The 13,057-nt window shown below is 33.4% G+C and overlaps 1 protein-coding gene across 9 annotated transcripts in view; it reads right to left on the reverse strand.

Moving 5' to 3' along the window:
* LOC106174392 (uncharacterized) overlaps positions 1 to 13,057 on the reverse strand; it is a 28,341-nt gene that overhangs the window by 13,785 nt on the left and 1,499 nt on the right. For 5 of the 9 annotated variants that reach the window (XM_087007216.1, XM_087007214.1, XM_087007208.1 and 2 more), the window contains exons 2-19: positions 9,802 to 9,986; positions 9,040 to 9,346; positions 8,739 to 8,833; positions 8,230 to 8,280; positions 7,894 to 8,007; positions 7,178 to 7,309; positions 6,806 to 6,881; positions 5,812 to 5,922; positions 5,105 to 5,268; positions 4,675 to 4,741; positions 4,031 to 4,152; positions 3,637 to 3,787; positions 3,197 to 3,337; positions 2,716 to 2,819; positions 2,405 to 2,495; positions 1,803 to 2,098; positions 1,539 to 1,649; positions 521 to 532 (exon numbers count right to left, since the gene is read on the reverse strand). In XM_087007216.1, the coding sequence (XP_086863342.1) occupies positions 521 to 532; positions 1,539 to 1,649; positions 1,803 to 2,098; positions 2,405 to 2,495; positions 2,716 to 2,819; positions 3,197 to 3,337; positions 3,637 to 3,787; positions 4,031 to 4,152; positions 4,675 to 4,741; positions 5,105 to 5,268; positions 5,812 to 5,922; positions 6,806 to 6,881; positions 7,178 to 7,309; positions 7,894 to 8,007; positions 8,230 to 8,280; positions 8,739 to 8,833; positions 9,040 to 9,276 (2,075 nt within the window). In that variant the 5' untranslated portion in view covers positions 9,277 to 9,346; positions 9,802 to 9,986. Of the gene's footprint in view, positions 1 to 520; positions 533 to 1,538; positions 1,650 to 1,802; positions 2,099 to 2,404; positions 2,496 to 2,715; positions 2,820 to 3,196; positions 3,338 to 3,636; positions 3,788 to 4,030; positions 4,153 to 4,674; positions 4,742 to 5,104; positions 5,269 to 5,811; positions 5,923 to 6,805; positions 6,882 to 7,177; positions 7,310 to 7,893; positions 8,008 to 8,229; positions 8,281 to 8,738; positions 8,834 to 9,039; positions 9,347 to 9,801; positions 9,987 to 11,111; positions 11,471 to 11,997; positions 12,016 to 13,057 lie in introns of those variants that run through there. The other 4 variants (XM_087007212.1, XM_087007209.1, XM_087007213.1 and 1 more) reach the window with 4 other exon arrangements.

Genomic DNA, 13,057 nt, shown 5'->3' on the forward strand with positions numbered 1-13,057 from the left:
ATTTCATTTTTTTGAAAATTTTGGCCCATTTGACCTTGAAGTAAAGGTCAAAGGTCAAATCCAAGGGTATATTTGAAATCTACACATATGACTTTTGGAAAGCCGTCTATAGAAATTTTTCCCATAACTCCTTCCGTAGGGTAGATAATTAGCATTTAATTTTGCCATTTTTAGACAAGGGTGCATTGTAATGAGTGCCACACCCAGACCCCAATACCGACAAAGCCCAAATTTTACGTGGAACGAGTTGAGATTATAGGTGACCTAAATCCATGAGATGGGTACGGGGGCCCTGACCGTCTAGGAGGAGAAGCGGTAACGGTAGCCGTCCGGCGGAGCCAACGGAGCCGGCGGAGCCGGCGGAACGATCCGGACGGGACCGAAACCATGTGTACCGCCAGCGCTAACGCTGGTGGTACAATAATCGAAGGGGCCCAAAATCTCACTAATCAGACACCAATCGTGAAATAATTTCATGCACAATATTTCAACAAAAAAGACATAAAATTTTGTTACTCACACCATGGAGTTCCTAAAGTAAAGAAAAATAAGAACAAGAATTTAATTTGTAGGTTAAGTCTTGGTGTAATGATAGTGTTATGTATAAAACAGTAATCAATTTTAAAAAACAGCTGCTTAAAAAGAACGCAACATTTCATGTCATAATGCCACAGACTCATAGTTGTGTCCAGTTTTTTTATGTTTGTTATTTCAGTCAATTTTAGCAAAACCCATTACATGCAGGCATTACAAAGGCAAAACATTTCCTCCATCCCAGTGTACCACAAACTTTTCCCATTCACAATAAGAAAGAAGGCCACAAAGAATATTGGATGTTTGAGATTTGGCCAAAAAAGGCTGCTTTTCTTATATAACCCTACTATCCTAGCTAATCATTTTAACAATGTTACCAGTGTTGCCTGTATTAAATGTTATGGCCTAAGGGATAAAAAGTATATATCAAATATTCAATACGACTCATCATCCTAAAAACCATGATGCAATGAGTACTAGTGAGCAAAAATTATTATTTACAAACAATTTTGCACAATTTCATTTGTAGGGTTGCAAAGAGGCTTTGTGGGGCTCCTTGCCCAGTGCACTTGGGCTCCTAGTCAAGGTTATGGCCTCTATGAATATTATACAATTCATTACCTTGGCTGGGCATATACCAGTTTTATACAAAAGTGTGTTCTGAATCCTTCTACTTTTTCTTAAATGAACCATTCTTTAGAGATTGGTGCAAAATATATCAATCAGAATTTTTTTTGTGGCACTTAGGATTCTCAATAACCATCATAGCCTCTAGCCTCAAACTCATAACATACTTTCAAATACCATCTATAGCTTAACATGGCTTAAAGAAAGAGAAGAGTTACAGGGTTTTTTTTTGTACATTCATTTTTTTAATATTTTAGTAAGAATATTACTTTTATTATCTTTTTGCTTTTAGACATCATAAAGAGAAATGTTAGTTGTGACAGAGGAGTGTGTTAAGTGTGACTAAGAGCACTGACAGCTAAAAGGCCAATACTTACCACAAGGATTCAAAGCCTAGACCACAGTCATACTCATAATGTTGTACAGATGCACCTGAGGAATCTGTCTGCCCATAAAAGATTTCTAATCCAAGGACAGCATAGAAAAACCTGTAAACACACACAAAAAATAAATAAATTTTGCCTGCTTCTATAGCTTACGTTTAAGTATCCTTTTAATATCCACTTGCAAAGAAGGACCTGTTTTATGTTAATATGTGAAAAAGCATCCAACACCAAAAAAAGTGCAATATGTGTACTCACATAATAATCACCACCATAACAATCAAGTCAAACATGACAGGATGAATCTTCATGATAATCAGAACAGCTTTTCTTGTCTGGCGGGAGTTTAACCCAAGTCTACAAAACACGGCGAGACATGATGTCACCACCATAGCACCTTTGTAAGTCATTGGGTCCACCTCTTGGAACACACTCGGCACAAAATACCACAATGCATTAGTCAAAATGGCCACAACTGATAAAATGATGTCGAGGAACTCAAGGGGTTGTTTCAGTTGCTTGCCAATGCCTATGAGCTTTAACAAGATTTCAACCTGGAAAAATAAATAAGTCTTAAAGTAATATTAAGAAATTGAAAAAATGCTATTTGTCTGCTTCACCTACTAACATGGTGAGTCTTAACTTACATGTACTTCAAGAATAGGTTTTGTTAAAGGAAATAATTGAAGACTGTAATTTAAAATTAACATGAATCATATATGGGTTAGATTTTAATGATCCTTATTGCCCATAATTCATACTGCTCAATAAAAATACAATTTTACACAAAATCTGGGTCATTTAAGTATGTTAAGTATCAATGAAAAAGCTACGTATACATGTATGTTCAAAAGACTTACAAAAAATATAGCAATGATGCAGGTCTTCAGGGCCTGAACTATCAATTCATCTGTTTCTTTCATTCCATGCCACTTGATACAGAAAAGAATACTGAAATAAAAACATACATGAATAATAATTTTTGGTTTGCAGTCAAACCGCAAATACCACTTAAAATACCTTATGCATGCTGAGTGAAATGTCTTGCGTAAATTTGGCAAAATTCATGTGTGTTGTATTATGCCAACTAGCAACAGAGCCATGTTATGACCCAATATTTTTGGGAGGGGGAGGGGGGCTGGCAGGGTTACACCTACCAGTGTGAACCTACCTGTGAACTACTATTAAAATGAGAATTGCTCTTGTAAATATGGTGGAGTCTATGAACTGTTTCACTTTTGCAGACATTTTTGAGGCACATGTCTTTTCCTGCAACTGATAACAAGATAGCAAAATCACTAATTTTGCATTAATAAAGAACATATGAAACATATATCTCATCCACCAATTTCAAAATGATAGCAAAGTCAAAGAAAGATTAGCTTATATTAAAGTTAAAACTTTCTTAATTAAGTGAATCCCTTATGTTAAAAATGCACAATGAAATTTTACCAACTAGAATTTTTTTAATCATTTGAAGTGTAGACCAGAAATGCAAACTATGCTTTATCACAGTAAAAGCTTTCAGTGACACAGCACATCTGGGGAGTGGCTGACCATTGCCAGAAAATTGATATCTCCCATACTAGGCACTGATCAAATCTTAAAATACTGTTGAAATACCATTAAATAAGTTATTTAACATCTATTACCTGCAAAGAATCATTAGCATCCTGGTCAAACTGAACTTGAAGAGCCTCGGTCAATTTGGTTGTCCAGTTAAACACATCAATAACATTATTTTGGTCATGGTCCACATACTCTATAAGCTCTCTTATTTCTTCTTCAGAATCCTGAAATATTTTTAAAGATATTAAACATCAAAATTCATCAACTTGGACCCAATTTACAGTATTTAACTGTACTGACACATGTTAATTTTAAAAATTTGGTTTAATTTTTTAAAATCTTTCTGTGTGTCTGATTCAAAATATTTGCATGATGACAAATGTCATGACATAACAATAAGTATGCACAGTTCGTCTCAAGAAACTAAGAAACTAAGTCTTAAGCTTGCTCAAACATTGAAAAATAAAACTGTCACAATTTAGATAAAAAGAAAAAAACAATCATTTTAACTAAATCTATTCACCTTTGGCCTGAGCATCTGAAATATGGTGAATATTCTTTCATCGTTCACATCAATCTCACCCTCTCCAAGTGGATCTAGAATGTTCCAAGCTTTCACCAGTTCCTCCCTCTCTCTTTTTCTCTCTCTTTTTACATGCGTTTTAGCAACTGCCCTGAAAATGGATTTGAATTGCTTCATGAATATATATACCAAGGTTAAATGGTCCTTTTATCATTTTTATTTATAAATCTTATCCTAGGCTGTACATACTGTAAATGAGTTCCACAAAGAATATAATTAAATGAATGCACATATTACATGTAGTCATAAGTATTATGAGAATCTAATTGACCTTTCTCATCAAGACAATGCTAAGAAAAACATATATGGCAAATACTTATCATTCCAAACCTACCAGTAACTTTCTACAACAATGGCTAGCAATATTGCTGTCAAGAAGAACACCCCCACATATAAATAGATACCAAAGTAGATAAAATTTGCATGCTGCTTGTCATAGGCTGGCACCATTAAATCCTGTAGACAAAACAAAATTAAAACTGCAACTTATGGCATACTAAATGCTTGCTTGCAAGACACAGCTTGTTTTACCAACTGAAGTTTCAGGATTTATATTTGGTATTCAAAAATCTTATTTTAATAAAACTATATCATTTTTATAATAACATACTTTCTTATCAAGAAGTTTACAATTTTTACTGGATTTCAAAAAAAAAAAAAATCAGTAAGGAAGAGTTTCATGTAAAATAAAATTGGATGCTGGTCTACCCTGAGAATTTTTCATCTGTGTTTTAAGAATTCTGGGTTGATAACCATAACAAAAAGTTATATAACTACTGTTATATAGCTTCCACCATACTGTTTTCTATTTCCACTTATAAATAATCATCATATCATCATTATATTATTATATCAAATTCTTGTCATATGTCTGAAAAATTCAAGACTGATAACCAAAGCAAAATTGTTTTCATGATCCCAACAACTGCTATATAATTTTGATTAACATAATTCATAAATAAGAGAAATTTTACTTACAGGGTAATTCTCGGTGGTTAACAGAACAAAAAGCCTGAGTGCAGCAATACCAATATTATCAAAAGCACTGGAATTGATAAAAATTGAAATGAAATGTGGTACGTTGATTACTTTATTTGCCCCTACCTTACAACTGAAATACAGTGAACAGTTGTCAAAAAATGAAAAATATCAAAATTTAAGCATAAAAAACATAGATAAATCCAGTGTAAAATTCATATAGACTCTGCTGGTACTAGTGTATTAATCAACAGTGTGTACAAAGCTATTTTCTCAAATGTAAGCCTTTATCATATGCCCTTTACTGGCAAAATATCAATCAACCTATATACTGTGTTTGTTATTGACCTTGTTCATAAATCTAATCCTGCATGGGAAAGAGGAACCTTTTAAGGTTAAAATTTGTTATTTATGCATGAGAAGAGCTTACCCTGTGTAGACATTAGATGCATCCTCCACACATCTGCTGCCATTAGAATTGGAATCATTTGATGAAATACTGGAGTTTGTTGATAAACAGTGATAGCTTTGGGAGAAAACATGGACACCCACTGCTGAGAATATTCCAATAAAGATGAAGATTATGAAAAACACCTGGAAGAATATGGTACAACAATAAATTAAATTATCCTCATCTACATTTGAAACATATTTAATGGTATAAAATTCATCCCAATCTAACCATAAAAAACAGCAATTTAGCTTGAACCCCCAGGGAGTTAGGTCAATCCAGATGGATCGATCTAAATCTGTGGGAACCCAGTCCAAGATCACTCTATACAATAATAATTAGCTAAAAGTTAATTACCAACTGTCTACTGGTGTGATAACACAGCAGTGTCTGTACATAGAAAAGGCATTTGATTTAACCAACATCTATAAAGTGTTATTTTTATTTTATTAAATTATTTAATTTAAAAATTATTTCATCTTCATTTTCATGTAGTAGCAGTAGACTGTTATCATTACTGTTTGTATACATTATTAAATAGCACGCAGAACAAAAATACAGAAATATTAAGTTTCTCATTTCTATACCTTCAAGCGAGTCCCGCTTTTTCTATGGTTTTACTATCTCTACTGGTTTGACAAATTATTTGAAAGCCAAAAATCTTAAAAGACACCATGTATCTGTACCTTTCCTAACTTGTAAATAATGGACAAACACACATCAAATATGTGGGACACGTTCTTTGACTTGCACAATATGGCTGCCAGTCTCAAACATCTGAATGGCTGAACCCAATGCTGAAAAAGAAGTAACTTGTGACATTGTTGTTATAATTTAAATCAATAAAGTTTTTTCATCTTATCAAAATTCAATGTTTTGCACAGAAAATTATATAGTAAAACAATGTTAATGCACTAAAAAGAAATGTTCTCCTTTATACTTGTGTGTATAGAGTAACTTACTTACTAATAATATACAACATGTTTCCATATTTTTTCCACTTTCTTCAAGCATTTCAAATCTTTCTATGTTATTATAAAAATAAAAATTTTATTTTTATCTATTTCAGACCATTACCTCATTGTACAAATGAAACTAGGACATACAGATGTACACTTCACATCCTTGCAACCCCACAAAATTTGTTTATAATTACATAACTGATTACCAAAATATCTTAGTCACGGCTAAGTTTACCTATTTAATCAATCATCTGAGTTAAAATTTCAGTAAGTCAATAAGTTAAAGTAAAATCTCATTTACCTATCAGATTGTTCATGATTTCAAGATTTTCCATCTAGTAATGTTTTAGCGATAATAATCACTTATCTTGAAACAAAATATATGTGAAACAGCTGCATCGATATACTAGATTTTGCTCTTGTCAAAAGAGCATCATTGTTACAAGAGTAAAACATAACAGTTTCTGAAATATTATTTTCCAAAGTAAATGATTATCATTACTAATATGTTACTAAATGAAATCTCATCTTTGATATTAGTAAATAACAGCAGTCTTAACAGGCCAAATATCAATCAACTTGTATTGTGTTTGTCACTGATCTCTTTAAAGAATCCTGTACTATTGGGTACTAGGGATGGAGGAGATATAAAGATGCTTTGATATACTAGTAGACACACCAAAATGGAAGCACTCCATGTTATGTTAAAAAAACTCACCAGGTGTGGCATGAAATGCTGCAGCACCAAAATGACAAAATCTATCACAAACATCAAAAGAAAGATGAATTCCACCCTGAAATAATATATCAAAAAAGGTAACAACTCAAAAAGGGGCTTACAGTTTGTCTCTTTGTTAGTAGTTTTGGATACACAATGCTGATTGAATCAAAAATAAGTATTGAAATGTCCAGGATTTTTTTTTCAACATTCAGTACTGAAGGTACAATCCTCCTTCTACTGGGAGTTGACAGTGATACAAAATACATTAGGTGAAAAAAGGCCAATATTTTCAAAGTATCAGGTTAAACTTTTAATGTCTTTCTTTTTCATCATTTTTAATTTTCTAGTGTACCCTTCTAGTAATCCTACCTGGTCCACTTGGTTTCTTCTATCGACCAGGTCCAAAATGTCTTGAAGGTGAAGTAATGGAGATGAAGTGCAATGTCAATGGTGTACATGAAGAGGCAGAGCAACTCCAAGACAAAAACCACCCAGTGTACCCTTTTGGAAGAAAGCAGATTTTATATAAAAATATTACTAAATTCACAACATGTACCTTTGATTTTACTGTACACTATAAAATAATTCATCAAATTGTAAACAATTAGCATCTGCCAATAATATATCCTATCCTCAAAATACCATTTGGAAAAAAAACAGACAGCAAAGATGGCAAATATACAGATGGTATTCCACATTTAAGACAAATCCATATATCAACAAGGCATGCATGATGATATAGTATTCATTGAACTTTCTCAGTCACATTGGAACCATTATATGTTTGCACATTATAATATTGATAAACAAACTGAATGATTCATGCACAATTAGACTTTTACTTTTTTTCTTAATAGAAAATTTAGAAAATTCAGGCATATATCACTTTCAAAAAAAGATCTGAGATATTACGTAAATCTATGTCTACAGTGCCATTTAAAATATTTCTATTACATGATTTGCATGTGAACACTAAAGATAAAATAAGCAAATTATAGTCCTAATTAAGCCAGCAAAATGTCACTAACTGTGCTGGTACCGTTACTGTGCAATTTGCATTATATACGTAATACAAAACGACTTACTGCCCTGGTTTAACATGTGCTTGTGTAGGCTCAAAAAACACCAATGCTGTGTGTAAAAGTATGAAAGCATACATGACTCTGTTGAACCATTTGCTGTCTATGATGGCAAAACACCTGAAATATGAACAAACATACTTGATGGCAGTTGTCACCTTCATCAACTTATTTAGTGTGGAGCCCAAAGAGGAAAGTCTTCTCCATACGAAACATTTTATTTTTCAGTACATCTTGACTCTCTCTTTATGGGCTATATGGTATTGTATATGTTTTAAATATACATATAGTCCATTTAATAAAATCATTCCAAAGTGAACAGCTATGCACTTATTAACTCACCGTCGCTGCCATTTTGGTTTAAAAATGGCTCTCGCCTTTCCATAAGCACCTCTGAAATAAAGATAATATTCTGAACATATAACCAAAACTCTGAAAGTGTGCTGCCTGCAAAGCTACTGTTCATACACCCCCTGATCATGTCTTTCAAAAAATGTTAATAAAAATGAATTACCATTTTAACTTGCACTGGAATGAAAAATTTGGATCCATAACATTGGTAGAGGCATAAATAAATGAATAGAATTGCACACTGTTGGGAGAATTAATTCAACACTTCAGTTTGTTGAACTGTGTATCTCCTAACTCTATGGCAACTGAATTCAACATGATATAAGGCAATGCAATCATTGAGTAAAACCCCTCTTACTGTAGCTTAGCCATGAAACTGAAAAGGCATCCTGCACCCACTGCTGCACAGGGTTCCTACGTACCATGCACATTTTTTTTCATTTCTGCAAAAGGTGAAAATCCTCAACTGACCAAACTGAATAGTACTCAATCTCTATTACCTTCCCCTCAAGGCATCATCCACATGTGCAGCCACCAAAATGAGATTCTTGTCTTTGCCACTTAACTGTTCAAACTGCTGTGAAATGCTGTCTGTCTGTTCAAATAAAATACCAAAAGCACACCATTAAAAATAGTAAAAAATATAGGCTGCAGTTTTCATGTTTTGTCCTGTTCATGTTAAGTAAAAATGCAAGGAATCCATGTTATGAAAAACTTGGTTTAAAAACACCTGAGAAAATTTTATCAATTGCTTTTTCTGTGTAAAAGACTTTTTATGTGTACTACTACATTCATGCTTACCCCATTCATGTGTGGATACAAAGGAATAGCAGGAGACAACAAGCCAAGCAAATCAAATTTCTCCTTAGATGAATTCTTGTGAAGATGAATAGAACCAGCCTTCTGGTATTCTGTCTCCTCCGCTGGAGATTCACACATATTTGTTCTATGATTCAGCGGCAGTTTATCATCAGTTTTATTCTCCATGCTATCTTCACTATCATCATGTTTGGTTGTTTCCATGCTTTCTTCTTTCATATTTTTCTTGTCAGCACAAGCTAATTTAGCATGCCATTCTATTTTTTTGCTTACAACTGTTTTACTGGAGCTGTAAAATAAAAGAGATTCTAAAATAAGTAATATAGTAAGCATTATAAAATCTTTTCCTGGGGAAGGGGCCAACTTCTTAAATATAGGGCTTTTATTTCAATTTGGCCTGTAGACTATTACTGTTTGTTATAACCAATAATAATACCAATTAAACTAATTAGTTCTTTAAAACTTTTGATCAGAATTTCAATTATTATCATGATTCCTGATAAATGCTATCCTTTTGCAGGTAACTACAAGTATAACGATCAAAGACACTCTAGGTAATGCTCCAATTACCTACTGTACAGTAAATGTTGGCAGACTTTAAGTTGCTTGTAAAACACAGACTCTGTGTATAAACACTGATACCCTTAAATTACTTTAAATTTCTGCTATATGTATCTCAAGGTTGCTGATAATAGACATAATACTAATTCTACATGTACACTGTACCAATTTCACAGTACTTACACATTTTGCCTTTCCCACTACAGAATTATCTTGGCTGATTCTCAGTCATAAACTTAATGGTTTCTGTTGTTGTCAAAGGCACTGTGTTTTCAACAATATCATGGTGGATCTGGCACCTGCTGCATGATTCAAGGTTGATGATAATTAGGCTGACTTAGACATAGAATGTGGTACAGTTCTTTTATCTGAAAGCACAAAATATAAGTCAATATTATTTTATTATTAGGATATTGAATCGTGGGGGGCCTCATGAAGGACAGTAAGCTTTGTCCTATATGGCAATATATTTTAATTGAGTTTTTGGCATTGTGTTGCATTTTTTCACTATATACAATAACTGTTAATCAATGATGCAATCTGATGTAGATATTATCAATTCATTCATTTATACAAAATAACTTAACTTAGGTTTTGCTAGTCCAGAATATATCACATCAAAGATTGTAATTACCATACTTCCAAAGTGATTAACCGATTGCTATAATTGCCATCATTTTTATTATGAGCATGCAAGTGTGAAACATTCTTTTTAAAACATGTCGCAAATCTAAATGATTTCTGGGAAATTTTTCCCCTGACATATAGTGACTGGAATTTGCTTTTAAAACCATGATTAAATTGGACAAAGTGATGATTATAAATTCAAAAGTGAGCCTAGCTTACTAAAAAGTCAGTATGTGGGAATTAAAACCTCACCTTAGGTATTTTGCTCCACATCAAAACTATGCAAACATGTATGAGACTTGCAATATTTATAACCTACTTGACATTTAAACTAAGTAAAATGCCAGAACTTGGAAGCAAACATAATGAAATATATTGCTTGGTCATTTTTAAGGAGGCTATACCATGCAGTGGCTTCAGATTGTCACTACTTACAGTATTAAAATAAAATGCTCAGGTTTTCATTTAAAAGCCAGACAAGATACTGAAAAACTCTTTCTAAGTGCTGTGCTGCAGCTAGGCAGCCCAAGACATATGCTCCCTAAGCCACTTTTCTTACTGGCTGAGAATGCTTTTAAGTAACAAGTACATGTAGTTCAGAAAGTTAGCTACCCAATGTTCATTAATGTCTTTCAGGAAAAATCATTACGTCTTCCCAAAACTTATAAAAATTAATGTCTACATCTGTTGCTACTACGTATAGTGTTTATCATCGCCATTGTCCGAAATCCATTATAAAATGATGAAAACATCTTAAAGTCCATCAAAACCTTCAGCAGCTTCGACCTGTATCTTAAATGTGTATAAGCCACATGCATCGATGTAACTTACTAGAGCAGCTAAATACTCAACAAATTTTTACATACCTCTTTTTTCATTTTGAATGGGGGACTCTAAAAGATAAAAAAAAGCCTCTAACAAGCACTACCTCTTTCACACGTCACTTGGATACAGAATCATGTCCTGCAATATCTGGAATGTGCCTATAGTCAATGAAAGATTACCATATCACTAACTAGTACATGGCTTCAGTGGATTTCAGTACTATAGTGTGTATCCATCTGACCTTTATGTGTATTCAGGTTTATCTCCTCTATTTCAGTATTGACATAAGAAGTTTGTATTGGTGACGCCATTTTATTCCCCTTACGGCATACAACACAGTACAATAATCCATAAGTCATCAGTCAATAACAGAGACCTTTTCAGGTGTTTATGTACTGAAAGCACAAAGCAACACCAAATAAGAAGTATATATTTCTCAACTGTTATTCATAAAAGTTATATATTTGAGATACAAACTTTCTTGTAGATATATAATTAAGAATAAAGACCCTAAGAATACACATGACAGTAAATAATTTGTAGAAAGTCACCACCAAAATTTATTAGGACACAAAAATGGTCCCTGCAGCTACTATAGTACCCTATTGTAACAGCATGTCACTGAATAAAATATTTACATGATCAGTATCACTCATTAATATTGGGCAGTGGCAATTAATTGTCATTTTGTACACCTTGTTACTTGAGCAGTTATCCTCAAGGTTTACACCCTTTTTTTTTTTTTTTTTTGACTGAAATAATTTTAACTTGGCTTCTACTCACTATAGTAGTGTTTTTACATTGTCTCCTAGTTTATTTAAAGCGTTAAATAGCAAAAACACACATCCTAAGACCAAATATATATCCTGACATTTAATGGCTTTTAATTATGATTATCCACGAAGTTTCACAGCCAGTTTTCCTTACCAGCTGCATATAATTTCTGGTAACCAGTTCCATGACTCCCTTAATGCATGTCCCATCCTGTGCGAAGAAACTATTTCACATCACAAAATTTTCAAGCTCTAGCTTGCTACAACGGGGTCCGCCATATAGATAAACGTCCCAATAAAATATTCGTCCCGATAGATACGTCTCTATACATACACGTCTCAATAGATTTACGTCTCGTTAAATTTACGTTCCGATAGATCCACCAACAGTTTCCTATAAACCGACGTATCTTTAGATCCAGGTACCGCTAGATCCATCTATCTGACATCGTAATTAATCGGCTAAAATGCCGATATAAACTTGAGATACAGGTATGAGGCTTTCGAGAGATAGTCTGGATGCGAGTACTGACCCACTCAGTGACATATGACTTAATTACAACCTGATATTTATTTATTTATATATTTATTAGGTGTTCAAACAAGATATAGGCCTACATGTACGTTCGCGTCTACACGTCTTTACTATCGTTTACTATCATTTACTCCATGCCGCAATGTACGCACGTAACTTCATCAATGTAAACTACTTGGACATAAAAACGACACAAATTCGTTATTATGTCCAAGATGTAAGTAACTTCTATATATATACAGCCGATTATGGCCTGCAAACTTTGGGTACGTTTGTCAACCATACAGTAATGGTTTCTATCAAGTAGGCCTATAAAACAGTTATCAGGCAGAATCATTCATGAAATGCCCAAATAAATCATACACAGTATAAGATAAGAAGAGTTTACTTGTAAAACTCTTAACATTATTTCATCAACTTTTGCCGAGTTCTTAATTGACGGGTGTGTGTGTGTGTGTGTGTGTGTGTGTGTGTGTGTGTGTGTGTGTGTGTGTGTGTGTGTGTGTGTGTGTGTGTGTGTGTGTGTGTGTGTGTGTGTGTGTGTGTGTGTGTGTGTGTGTGTTTTCTTGGATTAATCGCTATGAAAAAATATATAATCTTAGGTTCCTGTCAGAAGCCTTCGTAATCAAAACTAAATGAATGTAACATGAGAATAACAAAACATCTAGTGAAATCATAA

This window comes from Lingula anatina, chromosome 2 (genome assembly GCF_051362555.1).
Source record: "Lingula anatina isolate TDL-2025a chromosome 2, LinAna3.0, whole genome shotgun sequence".
In the NCBI taxonomy this organism is placed as follows: Eukaryota; Metazoa; Brachiopoda; class Lingulata; order Lingulida; family Lingulidae; genus Lingula; species Lingula anatina.